Below are 19,586 nucleotides of genomic sequence, written 5' to 3'. Positions count from 1 at the left end.
TTATATTTTAGCAATGTTAGTGAAGACATATTTATAGGCCCAGAGAGCTGATATACTTAAACAGGTCCACAGGCTGACTTTAAAAATAAATAACTATGTAGTATAGTGGAGATGCTGTAAACCTACCCCATTACTCTGTGCATTGCTGCAGAGTTTGGAAAATCAGCTACTGGACTTGAGCACATAGGGCCAGATCCTCAAAGGTATTTAGGCCCCAACATCTCTTTGAAGGTCTAGGCCACAGGCAATTTATTTCCCAAATCTCTAAATTCTTGAATCTAAATTAGGACCAAACCCTCAGTTTTGGTCTTCAATGTACTTGTTACAGTGACACACTTTAACATGTTTCATTAACAATGTGTCTCTTGTTGATTAGCAGTGATATGAAATGTCTAAACGTATCTTAAAAGTGTTAATGGCCTAAATAGCAAAACAAGGATATTTCAGAATTCAGGCATACTCCATCCTTAATTTACTCTGTTGTGCCTCAGTTTCAAAACAATCTCTGAACAACAGGTAGGATTTACTACACTTCAATATGGCTGAAATCCATGGGCAAAACTCCCATTGATTTCAATGGAGCCAGGATTTCATCCTACATGCACGGGTGAATGTACAGGTGATACAACGGAGCAAGTGTAAAGGACATTTTCTATCCAAACAATGAGCTTTGTTATGTTTATCACTTAAAAAAAAAAAAAGATCCGGCCTTAAAATACTGCTGTACGTGCCAGCATCCCTTTTCTAAAAAGTGAAGGGCTGTATGTAAATAAATAAATAAATAAAATTAAATAAAGGACCAGATTATTTTCTTCAGCATAAGAAGCCATGGAATGAAACTAACCACTTGAAAGTCTCCACAAGGAATTCTTCATGAAAATCAATTCATACCGTCCCACTGGAGGGGAGCGATTTGCTCCCCACTCACCCAAAAGCCATCCCTGAACCTAGTGAGTCTATGGGAAGCCAAGGCCAGACACGCCCCATCTGCTCATTCACCCCACCCTTAGCAGCATGCTTCCAGTTAATTGCTTGAGAAGGTATCTACTTAATAAACCTTCGCTGTTTATTATTCGCTGTTCTATTTAGGCAGTGTGTGTAGTAAGGGTATTCTTTGATCTATTAGTTTATTACATCTCTGAAGTCACTGGAAAGCACTTTTCTGACAGCATTCAAGTGACTCTAAGTAGAAGGAGATAAATCTTGCTTGTTTTACCCATGCATGTCCTCCCATTGGGTCAGATTAAGACCTGGAGCCCACTATGCTGCCATTGACTCGAATGAGAGTAGGAGCAGGCCTTTGGTGTAAGCAGGTGCAACTTCACTGAAGTCAATGGAGTTGTAATCATTGCTGTTGGATCTCAGTTAGGCCTGTTCTTTTCAGTGGCAGTACACATGTGAATAACGAGGGCAGGATTTGCCCTGAGAAGGACAGCTAGTCAAAAAATTGGTTTTCACTAAATAATGGAGGAGGTGCAAAAATACTGTTGTACGCACACCTCCTTACAGTAGCAGTGAAGCAGGTGCAGGGCAGGTGAAAAGTAGGATTTTTCTGCTTTGTGAATCACTCCCTGATTAACTGGCCTCTCACCCACTTTTATAACAAAAATGGTATCTCATGGCAGGGGTGCCCTCCATAAACCCGAAGAAAATGACTCATCATCAGGAGTCTTTCAGAAAGGTGGCATCTAGACCCCTGGAAAGTCAGCAGTTAATCCTGAGAAATTTGAACACAGACAGTTTTTCACACCCTTCTTCACCCCAGGTGATCTCTGTGTGATTCCTGGCTATAAATCTGCTGAAAGTCACACTTCTGCAGTAAGAAAATGAAAGACCAGAGCAAAGTTCCAGGCTTAGCATGCCTACCCTCCCTAACTCCAGACAGTGTTGGAGTATAGCAGGATTGGACCGATCCATTGACGCAGGCCTACCTCTCTAGAAAACACCGCCCCCTGCAAATATACAAGGGATTTTTAGGTTCTGTATTTAAGTCAATCTGGGTCTTCTTTAATTAATTCCTATTCACCAGAGATGTAGTAATATCCTGGAGGCAACAGTCTATGTCCCAGATTCAAAAAGGGCCTCCTAGCCAATTATATTGAAAATTGAGGTCTTTCCCAGTTTCAGTATAATTATTTGATTTCCTCTTCCCTTTTTACAAGCCCTTCCTCTTCCAAAATCGAAAGAAATTCTGAACTTCACTGCCTCTGTGCTTTCCAAGTTGGCACTGTTCTACTTCAGCATCTTCTGGTTCTTTAGACCTTTGGATCCCACATTTCAAGATCTCTAGCATAAGTGATCCAAAAAAATAGAACAGCAGAGAATTCATTTCTTGCTCTCATGGGGATGTGGGAAGAACGTCTTACACTGTTTTCTAATTACTCTCTTCTGGCTGCTGCTCAAAGCAGTGCTGACGTGCTCTGGAGGAAGATGTGTCTAGCCCTGCCTAACTAACTGAAGGAAGTAAAAAGGAGAACAGAGACAGAGAGAGGAAGATCCTAGAGGCACACCTTAGATAAAAAGGGCCTACAATGGTATTGTGGCGTTTTGAGTTAACTGTTTGCAACCCACTTTCATCAAACCAGATGTCAGTTCTTCTAATCTGGGTGAAGGCTAATACTATAACCATATGACCTGTTACAAGGGACCTACTGAGTCTGCAGCACACTATCTTATATTCCTCATCAAAGCCCAGAACATCAAATAAACAGAAAAAAAAATTGACTTTTACATTAATAACATAATGGGCCTATTTAATTAATTAAAAACGTCTCTTTTTTTAGTCTTTTTCTGTATATTTCATGCTGCTGCATACCTTTCAATTTATCTCTGTACTTAGTATTGACAATACATTTACAACACCCTTCAAATTGAGTGTAGTCCCAGTGTGACATTACACAAATTATTTAATGAGTCAGTTTACGTATTTGTAAATAATGTGCCTATAACCATAAGTTCCATCTTGTCAACATGCTTTCACCCACACTGGGCGTAGATTGGGGGAAGAGGGTGGGACATGGAACATCACAAAAATTGTCAGCTGAGAGTGGGTTGGCTGGAATAGGTAGAAGGATGGCTGAGGGTGCTCGCACAGGCACTGGAGAGTGTCTAGCGATACTGAGTAGATGGATGCATGTCTGGAAAGTGTTGGGGTGGCTGGGTACTGTAGGGTGTCTGGGAGTGCTGGGATGGGTGGGTGGCTGGATGTCTGGAAGGTAACTCGGTATTGGATGTCTGTTGGGAGAAACTGGGGAGATAGCTTGAAATTAGGTGAGGGTAGCTGAATACTATGTTCAGGTTTCTGAGGACAGAACTGGGGTCCACCCCCCTTTTATGCATGCATGCATGCTGCTGCTGCTGCTGGCTGCTCCTCCCCCCAATCCAGCAGGGGAGGAGCAGAGAGGCTGCCAGCAGAGCAGGAGCTTGAGCGTTCCTGAGTGGCTGGGAGGAGCAGCTGCAGTCCATTCATTCAGGTCCACTGAATACATGATCTCTCAGCTGGGCTACAGGAATGTGTGATGCCGCTTCAGTGCAGTGAGGCCAGGGGGAGCAGCTGCAGGATTTGACAGCCTGGTGTGAAGCTGTTGCTGGTATATTTCTGGGGAAAGTTGGGGTGAGAGAGTTTTCTGGTTTCGGGAGAGTGAAATGGTCCAGGTTAATTTTACTGTGGGGAAGGCAGGGTTCAGCAGCACAGAAGAGTAAACCCAGATGGACTGGGCTGGGCAGCTGAGAAAGGAGAATGGTATTCAATAGGATTTGGGGCTGGGGGAGGGGAGGGACTTGACCACTGGGAGCACAGGGAGTGGGGATGGGGAGAGAGAAGGAAAATCTCTTTTAGCCCCAGTACTGGCTTTTACTCTCCTCTTTCCTTGTCCCTTCACAGGAGAGAGGAGTTAGTTCTCTCAACCCCCCCACCCCCAGCCCCCAACTACTTCCCTTCCTCTCTCGTGCTCCCAGCACCCTACTGACTACCATACTACACCCCCGCCCCCGCCCAAGAGCACTGGCCTTTGTTTGATTCATGAAGAGCGCTCCTGAGGTCAGGCAGAACAAGCAGAGCACCACTCTCAGAAACCCTTCTGTTTACTTAGATACATGGTGCAGGGACTGTTTCTGAGGCTGGTGCTGCCTGAGACCAGTATATGCAGTGGTATACTCAGGCTATAGGGGAAAGCCAGGAAGTGATTCTCCATGAACAAATCCCAGAACAAAAAGAGTATTAAACCAGAACATTCTCCAGATTATAATCATTTCTCCATTATGCTATCACTGAGAAATAATAAGAATAAAGATAACCAATACTGTTTATGCTGCTCAAACAGTATTTTGTGTTGTTCCTTCCACTACAATCATCTCTCGGGGATTTCTATACCACTCATCATTTCATGGTAAATCCTCAAAAAACATATTAATGGAGATGTGCCAACATCATAAGACAAAGAAATAAACAAAAATTTATATCCATTTCAAACTCCATTACAAATATAGGGGAAAAAAATATCAATCTTTGACAAATACAGACACACAACATTGGAAAGGACAGAAATGTTATTTCTTCCTATTTAGAAGAAATGATTACTTTCATTTGTCTGGAGGTTTTGAGAAGAGTAACAAAACACAGCAAATATTTCTATATCGAAAGGGCTTTTATCACTGGAAAATGCAAGAAACATGGGAATGTATTAATTGAAAGTTATTCTCATTAAACATTTTATGTGCATCCAACTTGCCCACAGGACACTCTTTACTTGTTTATGCCAGGGCAACTAAACGGTGTTATGAGCAAAGACCATGATGCTAAAACAGCGTTTGGGTACATGAGGAAGAACATATCACATGTTCACAGAAGTAGTTTGCACGAGGTTTTATTCCTTTAACTAAATCCCTGAAATCTCCAGGAAAATAATTAGGAACAGGTCTCATAGTTAGAGAAAAGGATGAAAAAAAAAGTCAAGGGCATTTTCTTCTTGCTGTAACAATTCACTCATTTTGGGCCTGGTTCTTACATGAGTGTAAAGCAAAGTGACCTCACTGAGTTATTCTGCATGTACACATGGTGTAAATGAGATCAGAATCTGGCACTTATTGTACCTGTCTTAATCATGGGAAAATTAGTACAAATTGATTTAAAAAATAAGAAAATATTTTTAATAGGAAACCAATATTGAAGCTAAAACTAGTATGTATTAAATTATCCCCAAATGCAGGAGGGAAAAGTACCCTAGAAACTCTGAAGATGAAATCCTGATACCATTGAAGACAATGTGAATTTTGCCCTTGACTTCAATGCAGCCAGGATTTCACCTCAGGTCTCCAGAGAATCATCTCATCCAGGGTGAAAGAATGATGCCACTTGCAGGGGGCTGGGAGTAGAACTTACAACTTTGTAGATGCCCTGAGATCTGTGAGGAAATCCATTTCCATTTCTGTGGATCTCAGGGCATCTTTTTAAAGATTCAGCCCCTCTCCACATTTGGAGCCATGGTACAACAAAGCACTGTATCACCACAAAGACCCAGCTGCATCTGTACATTGTCTTCCTCTCTGAGAGGGGTTAAACAGAAAGACAGGAAGTGAATGCCGCTCTGAGTAATATTAACTCCTGCTGTATTTCTACAAGATTGTCAGGGACATCTGCCTTGAGCTCTCTCCACTTCAGCCAGCTATGCCCCCCAAACCACAAAGCCTCAGGTCTGCAATGTTTAAATGGAAGGGCTTCTGCCGTCTCAGGAAGAGAGAAGTTATGCTTTACAGGTTACAATGCCCCCATTCTGTGCTTACTAGAGAGGTGTGGTAGGCATTTGGACTAGTTTTCATCTCCTTTACCCCATGCAGCAGAGGGGTTGAAATGGTCTTATGTATACACAAATAATTCACTAACAGTATGCAGAAAAATTCCTATTACATCCCCCGCCCCCCATGCTATTTGATTTGAGATGTATTTCACCTTTTTAGAGAATGTTCCAAGAAAACATAAAACCCTGGAGAAAGAAGGAATCATTCGGATTCCATTTTAATAGGTGTTTCCGTTAGTGAGTGAGTGAACACTACTGCCAGCCAGACTTTCAATATTGCCATTACAAATGTTCAAAAATCAAGATCACCTTATCTGGAATATAACAAAATCAACTCAAAGCACTCAGATCTATGCTAACAATACAGTGCTAGTATTTGAAGATTGCCGTTACCAAAAGAGCACTTACCTGTAATCATACTTAGAGCTGATAAACATGCTAAGGCTGGGATATCAAGGTTAAGGCTCTGTAAATTTAATGAAAAGTCTTTAATTGACTCGAGCCACTCCCCAAATCCACGAAGGCACTGAAGTCTATGAAGCACAAGTCCGTTGCAGAATACAAACTTATCTTCAGCAGTATCAGATCTTGAAAAAAAAAATCATAAACACATAATTTTACAAAAGACGTACACACAAGACTGAAATGTGTATCATTTAATATGTAACACATAGTATTATGGGGCATATGTGGGCATTCATGTTTGACAATATGCTTCTTCCTGGGGGCAAAACTACAACAAACAAGCTTCTATGATTGCTTACTTTGTAGAGTTATAAGCCTGAGGTTAATTGTAGCATGGGCTGTAGACTGTCTAATTAGTTAAGATTTTGGATCCTGCCAAAGGCACAAGCAGCAGAGACATTTTACATTAAATACTGTATGTATGAACCTAAGGAAGACAAAGCTTGTATGCTTTGAAATACAATCATAATATGACTTGGAGAAAGCAGAGATTATTTTCACTTTGTAACCCTTAGTATTTCCCCCCTTCCATTTCTCAAGTTGCAAAAACTGATGAAGACAAAACAATAGAAAATATATCAACGAATATACACAAACACACAGAACATACTGTAATACTCAAGGCAGAAAATCTCTTATGTGAAAAATCTCCAGTATGTGTCAGACTACAACTAAACACTGAAAAGAATCCCAGTTAAAAAACAAACCACCACCCAAACAAACATAGTTCATCTTCACCCAAAGGAAACAGGGGCATAATTCAAAACTCCATCCTGGGATTTCCTTGTAACGATCTTAGGTACAATGTCTTAACTAGTGCCAGGCTGACGAATGGCACCTCACTCTATGAAATGACTTGGTATTAGGAAGAAAAACAATCTGAACAGGATTTTGAAGCCCCTTTATCCCCTTCCAAAACAGCATTTCAAGACATCTGTGTGGAAGGAAAAAAAAACCCCAAACAAATGCATTACAAATACTCTTCTATAGGTTATATAGGCAAGTACAAAACAGCCTCACTCGAAAGTAAATAAGGACAAATTATGATTAAAAGGAGAAAAGAAGATTTGGTAAATCCAATAAATGGAAGCACGTTAGTGAGAATAATATTATTCCATTTTTGTACATTATTTTCTTGTTTTTCCTCATTTGTATCACAAATTGAACACAGTATTTTGTGCCTTTTGTTGCTGTTTCTTTTTGGCTGTTTTCACAAATGACAAAAGTAAAGCTATCGCTCTACTTATCCTTTAAAAAAAAGAGTTGAAATTCACAGTTTTTCACATCAATTTAATATGGGATTATTTTCAATCACAAGTAATTACCTGATGGAGAGTCTTAGTACAAACAGCTCCAAAAAAGCTGATTCTATGAGTAACGTCTGATCTTCCTTTGGGAGATCAGTAAATCCTGGAATTTTTTCCGCCCAACCCCTGGATATGTCAATGGAGGCAGTCAGAAGATTATAGAACTGTTGTACATGTTCTGCATCTGTGCCTGCAGCAGCCTGGTCACTGGAACAGTACTAAAATGAAAGCCACAGAAAGTAATATTATGCATTTTTAAAGAATGCCACAATACATACAATGCTGTCTGCTCAACAGTGTTTTTCCAGTGAGTCCCTCAACGATGAAGACAGTAGGTTATTTTATCCAAGGGATAATAAGCAGTTAAATATGAATGTAATACCTACATGTGTGTGTGTGTGCACAAGGGTGTGTGTGTGTGTGTTTACTGTTAATATAGGTAGCTCTTGTACATACAGGTTTTACTTTTAATATAGGTAGCTTGAATATCTGTAACTATATGCATTTATAGTAGGACTGTCAATTAATCACGGTTAAGTCACGTGATTAACTCAAAAAAATTAATCGTGATAAAAAAATAATCGTGATTAATCACACTGTTAAGCAATAGAATACCAACTGAAATTTATTAAATATTTTGGATGTTTTTCTATATTTTCAAATATATCAATTTCAATTACAACACAGAATACAAAGTATACAGTGCTCACTTTATATTATTTTTTACAAATATTTGCACCATAAAAATGATAAACAAAAGAAATAGTATTTTTCAATTCACCTCATACAAGTACCAGAGTTCAATCTCTTTATCATGAAAATGCAAGTTAAAAAATGTAGAGTCTTTTGTTACATAATGTACTCAAAAACAAACCAATGTAAAACTTTAGAGCCTACAAGTCCGCTCAGTCCTATTTTTTGTTCAGCCAGTCAAGAGAAACAAGTTTGTTTACATTTACAGGAGATAATGCGGCCCACTTCTTAATTACAATGTCACCTGAAAGTGAGAACAGGTGTTCACATGGCACTGTTGTAGCTGGCGTCGCAAGATATTTACGTGCCAGATGCGCTAAAGATTCATATGCCTCTTCATGCTTTGGCCATTGTTCCAGAGGACATACTTCCATGCTGATGATGCTCGTTAAAAGAATAATGCATTAATTAAATTTGTGACTGAACTCCTAGGGGGAGAACTCTACGTCCCCTGCTGTTTTATCCGCATTCTGCTGTATATTTCATGTTATAGCAGTCTTGGATGATGACCCAGCATGTTGTTCGTTTTAAGAACACTTTCACAGCAAATTTGTCAAAATGCAAAGAAGATTCCAGTGTGAAATTTTTAAGATAGCTACAGCACTCGACCCAAGATTTAAGAATCTGAAGTGCCTTCCAAAATCTGAGAGGGACGAGGTATGGCACATGCTTTCAGAAATCTTAAAAGAGCAAGACTCAGATGCAGAAACTACAGAACCCAAACCACCAAAAAAGAAAATCAACCTTCTGCTGGTGGCATTTGACTCAGATGATGAAAATGAGCATGCGTTGGTCCGTACTGCTTTGGATCGTTATTGAGCAAAACCCATCATCAGCATGGATGCATGTCCTCTGGAATGGTGGTTGAAACAGGAAGGGACATATGAGTCTTTAGCATATTTGGTGCGTAAATATCTTGCGACACCAGCTACAACACTGCCATGAGACCACCTGTTCTCACTTTCAGGTCACATTGTAAACAAGAAGCGTGCAGCATTATCTCCTGCAAATGTAAACAAACTTGTTTATCTGAGCAATTGGCTGAACAAGAAGTAGGACTGCGTGAACTTGTAGGCTCTAAAGTTTTACATTGTTTTATTTTTGAATGCAGGGTTTTTTGTATATAATTCTACATTTGTAAGCTCAACTTTAATGATAAAGAGATTGAACTACAGTACTTCTAGTAGGTGAATTGAAAAATACTACTACTTTTGTTTTTTACAGTGCAAATATTTGTAATAAATAAATATAAACTGAGCATTGTAGACTTTGTATTCTGTGTTGTAACTGAAATCAATATATTTGAAAATGTAGAAAATATGCAAAAATATTTAAATAAATGGTATTCAATCGCGATTGATTTTTTTAATCATGTAATTAATCATGATTAATTTTTTAATTGCTTGACAGCCCTAATTTATAGAAATCAGGCATTTTATAAATAACCAAATTTGGCCTTTATCCATATGCTGTTAGTCAACAAAACTAGAAATCTGGTGGCTAGGATAACTTTTAAAACTGGAAGGATATAAGAATTCTATTTAATGTATCACAATTTTTAAATTTCCCATTGATGAATTTGGCTCAGTGTATTTATTTTAAATGCAGATTTCCTTCAGAGCCTCTCAAATCACTATCTCACCATGTGAGAGGCATGTGGGATAAATCTCTTTTGTTATCTGACACATGCAGCATCAATTCATTTGAATAAAAAATTGGTTCAAAGTAAAATAACTGGCCAAAATGACCTCATCATCTGAACTGAACAATTTTCAAGTTTAGGTAAAGAATATATCATGTTGTTGACACGACCAATCATTCCAACAGCCTCAGCTTCCTTAACTTCCCCATGACCTGCCAATAGACTGCAGCGCCTTACCCTCTACCAGTTCCGACTTTCTCACTACCGGATCCCTGTCACTTCTGAATTCAAATCTTATGCCCAGGGTGTAAGCCTGGCCCTACTCTCTTGATGACATGGAGCACAGCCAGAGTGGTGTGGCCCAGCCTATTTCTGTGTCTGAGAAGTGCTGCTGGTTTCCTGAGTGGGGAGAAATGGACTTGGAATTTACTCCATGGCTGTAACAACTTTCTCTCCACTAGTAATTTCTGGGAGGGATTTAGTGCAAACAGTATCTCCCTGGGTACTCCACCAAAAGATGTCCACAGTTGACGGAGAGCTGCTCTTCAAAGAACACTCTCAACTGGCAGCTAGAGACAGAGCCCATTGACTTGAAGAGTCCATTGATAACACAATCAAGGGGGGACAAGGTGGGAGGGGAAAGACCCCCAGCCTCCCTCAGTGAAAACAGGAATGTTTCTGGGGACTTTGGAGCCCTTACTACTGCCACCTCACCGCTCCTGCAGATCTGATTGAGGTTGTTACTGCATCTCCAGGCTCTTCCTCTGTGGAGGAGACGGGGAGGGAAGGTGCAAAGAGGAACCCTGGAGTGGGTAGCTCTTGTCCACTGTATACTCCCCTTAGGGAAGCAGGTTCACTTCTGGTGTAGAATGAGTAGGATGAATGGTCTCAGAATCATGGATAGGTTGGAGATACACAAGAAGTGACACTGGAAATCCTACATAACTCTGGCCACATCTGAAGTATCTCTGCTGGCGCTAAATAATTCCTGTCTGCTCAACCCTGCATTAGCTGCAGGGCCATTTCTCATCCTGTGCTCCCATTTCCTCCCCCACTGATAAAAGCACGTGATCCCTCTGATGAAGTTTATATGGGGAAAAATCCTGCCCCTGCAGTTATGGAGGGTCGCATGACACTGAACCAGTGCAGTTCCACTGCAAACAGGAAGATGCAGGACTGGGGAGAGGACAGGGGCTATGCAGGGCATGCACACTGCATTGTTACACAAGTCTTTGGTCCTCACCTCATGAAGAGGGGTGGGGGTGCACAAGCGGCTATTCAAACCATTGGAAGCAATAACCTTTGTGGAGTGGCTGTGGAGCTTCTCCATGGCCTGGAGAGGGCTAGGATGATTTCACCACCACCATCACCAGCTCCCTGTGCATCTGCCCAGTATTTGGCCTATATACTCAGATTAGGTGCTGGGATTTGGATTTGCCCCAAGATTAGCAGGGCAAATTAATCTTGCTCGTATGTGACACTGGAATTTAAGGAGCACGTGCTGCACAGACCATTAGTTCCCAGACTCCTGTTTTACATGCTACTCTGACTGTGCAGAGGCAGGGTGGTGGCTATCTGATGCCATGGGGGCATACCACCTCTAGGCATGCCATCTAATTCCCATGTGCTGTCAGCCTGTTTGCTAGTTATTACAAAACTCATCTGTCCAACATAAACAACAATGTACATCTATCTATAATTTTGGCCATATAGCAGGATACTTGTTTAGTAGGTTACGTGGTGAGGCCACAAGTGATTAGAAAATAAGAAGGCTCCAGTGCAACTGAACAACCTCCACAAATTCCCAAAGGCAAAATGTGGGCAGGGGAATTGACCTGGGAAGTTACTCTAGACTCCTAGGAAATCTGGCTGCACTCAGATACGCTGGCAGCCTACTCCCTCCAAAGTGCTGCATGACAGCATGCATTTCTGGATGTTCTTTGTCATGGTTACTGAGTAACTAAAACATCTCTCCTCCCCCAAGGTCAGCTCCTGCCTTCAAGGCCTTTACATGCAGGGACCCACTGTGTGTGGATCTTCCCATCCCATGCAGAATTTTTGGAGGGTAGCAACTTTTGTGGTACCCCCTATATCCACATAATGTGAGGTGATGGGTGTGGGGCAGGGAATAGGTGGACCTATTTGGGAGAGGGCAAGCACCCATCAGCCCCACACAAATTGCTCGGAAAAGGTAATATACCTCCAGGCTGTATTAACTTTTCTGCAGAGCTCCATATTGGGGAGCTCCATGGCCAGGGAACTCCAGAGCCAATGTGGAGGAGATGCAGAACCCTAGGATCTGCTCAGCCCTAGGGAGACCCACTTGGTTGTGCAGGGATTGAACTATGGCACATTCATTCCATGGGGGGAAAACAGAATGATATGAGGAAATTTTCTGCCCCTTCTACAAGTATTTCTGAGGCAGGATGTGCTCTGAGCCACAGAAATCAGCAATAAGAAAAAAATTTTATGCTCTAAAGTCATCCCATGTGTAGCTTATCTGAAGTCAATAGGGATAAATCTGGCCCAGTATTTTTAAAGGACTCCTTGAACACATTAAATTGACCTATAATGGCAGCAACAACATGGAATGTTACTATTTTCTAACTCTAAGTGAACATTTCTGTGTTACATTATAGAAGCAGGTTTATTCAACTGAATATATGTTTAATAACTTTATATATTTCTTAGATTTGTTTTGGTAATTCTAGTAGCTCAATCCAGCCCATAGGAGCATGATAAGCAGAATGACAGAAACTGTATTTCCTGCCTTTGAACTGTTACTCACTGCTAGAGTATGTCATTCATTGCTAGAAAGCCTCACATTTTACCAAAAATAGATGAGGAAACCAACTGAGGCCAAATTCTATAGTCCTGGATTACGCACAAATCATTCCCTGCACTGGGAAAAACCAACGATCACTCCATAGGAAAGGGCTGGTGTTTACCTCACTCCTGCACAAAACAACCATCAAACCTGGCCTTAGTCAATGGGCCATTAGAGAGAAGGGGGAGCACCCTGCACTACATGAGACACCACCACAAAACTGGAGGCACTTTGAGAGAAAAACAGAAGAGGAGACCTTCCCCTGGGCCCCAGCACATGGCTCCTTTATGAACAGAGCTATCCAAGAAACCCTGCCTGTGGTTGCTGTGAAGATTTTCCCCAAGAGGAGCTCCTGTGTACAGCAGCATTATTTTATGTAGGATATGAAAGTCTGATGCTGTGTAAAGTGGCCATACACCCCTGTTCCACCCCTTCCTGCTTATGTCAGACCTCCTGGAGCTTGCATAGTTACAAAAACATGGAGGAGGCTTCCTTAGATTTCAAGGGGAGGAGCAATGATACTCCTAGTGCTCCTGTTTCTGCATTGTGACCCTGGCATTTGCTTAATTTCTGGCCTCTATAAATACAGCAGGTTTTATTATAAATACAGATTAGTGCCCTACTCTACCCTTAATCAGGCAAAATTCTTACTGAAGTTGATAAGAATGCTGCCTGAATAAGGAGTGCTAGATTTGGGGCTTGATTCTCTTGTCGCTTACATAGTACAACTCTGAATTTCATGGAATTACAACAGTGAAACAGGTGTGAGACACAATATGGCCCTTGGCCTTTAATAAGTTATAAAACAATCTTCCTAGTAATTGTTTCTGAAACCAAATATCTAAATATTCTGTTACTGTGGACTCTGAAGTGAAGAGTAGCAACGTTCTGAATAAAAATAAGATTTGTTTTGACATTCCAGGGTTACATGATTATTTAGATTTTTTTTGTGCAATGTACCGATTCTTTTTTTTTTTTTAAACAAATTCTGTATTGAGGTTTATATTACTATTTTTTTATGGCAGGCGAGACAATATTATTATATTACAGTATGCTAGAAATTTGAAACATTAAGGCCCCATTCCTGCTATGTATTGCGTGTGGGTTCCCCTCCATCCAGGCATAGGGTCCAATCGCATGCAATGCATTGCAGAATAAATATCTTACTGAACACACCTATAATTACTCTGCTCAGCAACAGAATTCACGGAAGTGGTTTTGTAAGTAGATGTTTTTACTACATATACCATTCCACTAATATCAAGATATACAGTTTTCATTTTGTTCACTCTAAGTCCTTAAAAAATACGCAGAAAATTTACAAAGATATGATTCATTAATTTATGTTAGGAGGCTTAAAAAGAGGTTTTCACTACTACTAAGCACAACAACTATTATATTTTACTCTAAAGTAAAATTAGGGTGCCAAATCCTACCAACAACCAATCAGACACAATAGAATCTTGTAGTTATGAAGCACAAACTAATTCAACATCAACAATGCAGTTTTCCTTAGGCTTCCAATGAAATTGTACACAAACATAAAAAATATTAACCACTTAGATCTATGCGCTATTTTTGTATGAAGTGAAATAGTCACTTTAGGCTAAAAAAAAAAAAAAATCACATAAAAATACACAGTTGTCATTGGAATTTTGCCAAAGTCAAAAACCTATACATCTATCAGTATATATCCAGGGGCTCAATCCTGCATATAGACATCTGGGTAACTTTACTCACATAAGTAATTCAGTTTAATTCAGTAGGACTACGTACATCAGTAATGTTACTCACATGCATAAATGTTTGTAGGTTCAGGCCCTAATGTGTTTTGGGAAAGTTAAAATAAATGAAAATATACCTAATGCATTCTCCCATTAAAAATCATCCGACAAAAATATAAATTGAATGCTTAATAAACATAGCAAAAATAAATAAAAAAAAAAAATCTATAGGTAACTAGATTAGCCTGTAGAAAAGCAGCTATAATGTGCCTATAATTATTAAAGCATGTCAATACAATTACAAATAAATAGAAAGGTTATATCTATCTATATCTTCTTAATAGCAAATGAGAAATTGGATGCATAGAGTGATGTTGTTTTGATACAGAGTCAAACCAGTCTCATATTTAGTAAAATTTAATAAAAATAAAGGGATTTGTTCAAGATTTTCCATATATGTATTTTTTTCTTTCCTTGTTTTGGAATTTCAATAATATATTTTAATTACTGCAGGTATGCTATAGCTTATTTTCTGCAATAGATAACAAAATATCTCGTCAATATTTAAATAAAATAAATATATAAAAATAAGGTTACCAAAACATCAACAATATATGAGAATTCTTTGCTTTTTCAATTATTTTTCAGTTTGATTTAAAGAACTATTCAACAGACTTGGATTAATAAATAATAAATAAAATAATAATAATAATAATACCTAGCTCTTATATAGTGCTTTTCATCAGTAGGTCTCAAAGCACATTACAAAGGAGATCAGTATCATTATAATTTATTCCTTAAATCTAACATTCATGCTGTATTATGCAATGATCCAATCCTGCTCTCACTGAAAACGATGGCGAAACTCCCATTGATTTTAACTGGAGCAGAACCGGATGCCTGTTTGTTTCAACAACCAGGTATAACTTCTCATAACCCATCCATCTGAATATGAGAAAAGCAGTTAGGTTTTCCAAACTGGAAATTAAGGCCCCAGTCCCAGAACTGACTGAACAGGAGCACATCCCGGAGTCTGCCCCGAGTTCTGTTGAAGTCAATGGGGCTCTGCGCACAGTCTGTCGCAGGATCAGTGCCCTATTTACCTATCCATACTTGCTTTAGCACACCTGTAGGGAGTACCGCAGATAGTCTTGTGTCTTAAACTCTGTATCACAACCGATAGAGGCTAGAATTAATTTCCAGTGTAACTCCATTTAAGTCACGGTCGACACACCAGGGATAGGGCCCTGACTCAGTTATTATTTTATCTAAATTGTACAGTTTTCTTTCATTTCAATGTACTGATTAAATTTTAAAAAATACAATTTAGTAATTATTTCTATGCAAAAAATCATAAAACATACTCTGGAATAATCAAGCTCTCGGGGTGTGGAGTCAGTTAAAGCGCGGACTAGGGCATTCATCATACTGATTGGAGGAGAAGGTGGGGAGGGCTGGGAAGGTTCCTGCTGTAAAGGGCTCTTTGGTTTGGAAGGCAGCCGACCTCTTCTCCCTTTCAGGCTATCAGTACGGACAACTGATTAAAGAAGAACAAAAATCAGTCCACAAAGACATCACCAAAAAGCTACAACCACAAATGAGCACCAGGTTAGTTCTTAATTATGATTACTCCAGCAAAAACCATAATATGCTTCCATTTAGATAGATAGATAGATAGATAGATAGATAGATCACTGCCATCCTTAACTGCAGAGATATAAGTGAATATTATAAAACAGTGTGAAACTCAGACTTGTAGCCAGCAATGTTACATCTGAACAGCACCCTTTTATGTAACCCCAGTTCTGTCCCTGTAAGTTTTTTACACACACACACTTACACAAATACAAACTCTAATAATAATATTAATAATGTACATTTAAGCCTTTCTGCAGAATTCTTAGCTTCCTTAAAACACTTCACATGCTATGGGCCTAATTCTGAATAATGTGAGTACTCCCATCAGTGGGACTACTCATATACTTAAGCATTTGCAATATTGGGGCCTATGCATTCAATCCTGGCTCCATTACAATCAAGGCAAACCTTATATTTAATTCCCTGAGAACAGACCAGCGCCCTATGTAAAGGTACACAGGACACAAAGTAATGCAGCCCCTCTCTGAGGTGGCAGCCAACTGCAGTACAGCACACTGTACAGCAGGAAAGGGAGGAGAAACTTTGGCCAGGGTCACTGGGAGAAAATCTTTCTCTGATGACCTTGCTGTTCTTGAATCTATGGTTCTAGAGAATCTAGATATTATAAACCTAATGCCTGGGGAAAAATACCAACAACTTGCATATATTGCATATACCCACACTTTGGGGGTAAGTAAACTAGAAAGCCTATCATTATAAAATTCCTAATAAAAATTAAATCTATATATTTTAATATAAGCAAATTTAATATTCAGATATTTGTGATTATGATAGCACGTGTTCCTTACCTTCTTTAACCATGCCGACACTGAGACACTTTTGAAAGCGGCAGTACTGGCATCTGTTACGACGTCTCTTATCCACTGGACAGTTTTTATTTGCCAAACAAACATATTTTGCATTTTTCTGAACTGTTCTCTGAGAAAATGCAACACAGAAATAGTCAACTGATAGTTTCTTGAATGAGCTAGGACCTGACAAGATGTATTTTAATTACAATGTGAAAAGCGACAGTGCAATTTGTATAATTAGATAAAATTAATTTCCTAACACACTAGCCTGCAGGAAAAACAGTTTTATTGGTGTTAGCTGCTGACAATGAAAATTGTCTAGGATTGTTCTGAAGCAAGTCTCAGGAGACAGCCAACTTTGAATGATAAAATCATATCTGAAATTACCAGGTCATCGCATCTACCTTTGGGGATTAGATTATCTCCGCTTTCAATATCCCTTTGGGAACAATTTTCTACTTGGTTCATTCTCCTGATTATTACTGACCTTATTAAAATAGAATCAAAATGATCTGGTATGTACTTCTCTTGCTATCGCTGTTAGTCAAATATCACAATAACTGGTTTTGCTAGCCATTAAAATCAGTACAGATGAAATCAAAACTTCAAAAACCAAACCACCCCCCCACAACCTTTCACAATTTAGCTAACTCTCATGGAAAAATAACTTATTTTGGAGAAAATGAATGGAGTTATATTGTATTGACACTTGCTTAGCTATAAAGCAAATGTTTGATAAGGATGCTGGCCAATTTATTTTTTAAATCTTACATTTATATTCTAACAAATAATTTTGAAAACTATCAAATAATTCAGATTTTATAAAAATAAATTAAGACTAGAAAAAGAATAAAGCAGATATTGGTACAAACAGTGCAATGTGTTTTAATATTTAAAATCAATGCTATTTCAGTAAATAACTCAATTTCACCACAGATGAGCATTTAATAGCAAAGACTTAAAAGCAACAACAGTAAAACTCATAATTACTGTGACATTATAAATTGAATCTTTCATCAATATGAAATTACGTAGAAAAATGTTATTTCTTGCACATTTGTGTTCCTTAAAAAAACAAGATCAAAAGTAATAAAAATAAGAAACACATCAAACACACCACTTAAACTGCAAATTGCATCTTAGACTTGGAAAATCATTTTGTAAATTTATGGCCCAATTCTGCTCCCATATAAATTCATGGCAGTTTTGCTATTGACTTCCATAGGAGCAGGAATTTAATAACTACTTTTCCCAGATGATTTTTGGTACTTATTCTAATTATGTTTAAACAACTAAGAGTTTTAATAGATATGTGTATTTTTACCATATTATAAAAGTATTATAAGTGAGTAATGTTACTAATAGTAAGTGCAATGAAAAAAATGCTTTAAACTTCCTGTTCCTATCAAAGCCAATGCAAAAACTCCCATTAACTTCAACAGGAGCAAGTCTCTGATCTTTACAGAAAGAAATTGACTAAATCAAATCTTCAACCTTGATACTAATAAATCAAGCCCTAAGATCTACCACAAGCTCTACATTTAAACATGCCATTTGTAAGAGTAAACTGAAACCTTACATACCATGTGTAAAAAACAAAAACAAGTACTAAAACCTAGCATTAAAAACAAACAAACAAAAAATACATAAACTCAGAAAGCATAAGCAGAAAGTTTCTTCACAGTAAATGTATTATCTGTCCCCAGAACCTTCTCAGTTAGTCTCAGAGCTAATACTGAGGCACTGTATAGTGCTTAGTCATTGCACTACTTAATACCTTTCACATATCAGAATTCACTGGTTTCTAAACGAAACAGTTGTAGTCAAGCAGCAACTTCCTAGCATGACAAATGTTCTGTTTTATAACATACATTGACTCAATTGCCTCCTTGGCATGTCCTTAAATCTACATTTCTTTGTATTACCCTATGGAGGGAGATTATACTTTTCACTGTTACTGCTAGCTGAATTATCAGTGACTATCAGGACGTCTGTATTTCATGCCTTGTTTTAAAAATATTTATATTAGTCTGAATGACTCAGTAAAGTTCAGTTTGTTGAGAGCAAAATAAATGCAGCATGATTTATTTCACGAGAATCTCCTGAAACAGTTATCCTGCACTTCACAGAAAGACATTATGGGCCAGACACTGGGCTGGTGTACATCAGGTTAGCTCCATTGATTCAGCTGACTAAGGTCTTGTCTACACAGTGTGTTAGTCCACAGCAGAGCAGTGTAAATTCTAGTCACCCTAGCATGCTGCACTTTGACTGGCACATGCGGACTCTGCTGGTGCCCACTAACTGTCCCATAGCATGCATTCTTAGTACTTTTTGAAAAGGCTGGGATTACATTAACGCACACTAAGGAACTTTTAGTCCACGGCAGCAGGGTCCCACAGGCCAGTTAGTGCATGACACACACTACTGTGCACTAGAATTTACACCCCTTTGGTGCAGACTAACATACTGTGTAGCCATGCCCTGAGATTCTGGCTAAGAACTAGCCCAATCTCTACACTACATCCTCTGGAGGATATGATTTGGCTTTGTATGAATAGTCAGCTGGTGTCTACCTTCCCCCACCAGACTACCCAGATGATGTGTTTTCACTCTAACATAC

At 39.0% G+C, this 19,586-nt stretch overlaps 2 protein-coding genes across 3 annotated transcripts in view; one reads left to right on the top strand and one right to left on the bottom strand.

The window, feature by feature from the left end:
• The window catches only part of LOC142046341 (uncharacterized), a 1,049,055-nt gene that overhangs the window by 378,184 nt on the left and 651,285 nt on the right, over positions 1 to 19,586 (top strand). The window lies entirely within an intron of this gene.
• The window catches only part of NR4A3 (nuclear receptor subfamily 4 group A member 3), a 32,103-nt gene that overhangs the window by 5,317 nt on the left and 7,200 nt on the right, over positions 1 to 19,586 (bottom strand). Inside the window, exons 4-7 of one of the 2 annotated variants that reach the window (XM_032787138.2) lie at positions 16,961 to 17,090; positions 15,878 to 16,050; positions 7,586 to 7,785; positions 6,204 to 6,382 (exon numbers count right to left, since the gene is read on the bottom strand). In XM_032787138.2, the coding sequence (XP_032643029.1) occupies positions 6,204 to 6,382; positions 7,586 to 7,785; positions 15,878 to 16,050; positions 16,961 to 17,090 (682 nt within the window). Of the gene's footprint in view, positions 1 to 6,203; positions 6,383 to 7,585; positions 7,786 to 15,877; positions 16,051 to 16,960; positions 17,091 to 19,586 lie in introns of those variants that run through there. The other variant, XM_032787139.2, reaches the window with a different exon arrangement.

This window comes from Chelonoidis abingdonii, chromosome 2 (assembly GCF_003597395.2).
Source record: "Chelonoidis abingdonii isolate Lonesome George chromosome 2, CheloAbing_2.0, whole genome shotgun sequence".
NCBI lineage: Eukaryota > Metazoa > Chordata > Testudines > Testudinidae > Chelonoidis > Chelonoidis abingdonii.
The sequence above is the reverse complement of the archived record's forward strand: the minus strand, read 5'-3'. Positions and strand labels throughout refer to the sequence as shown.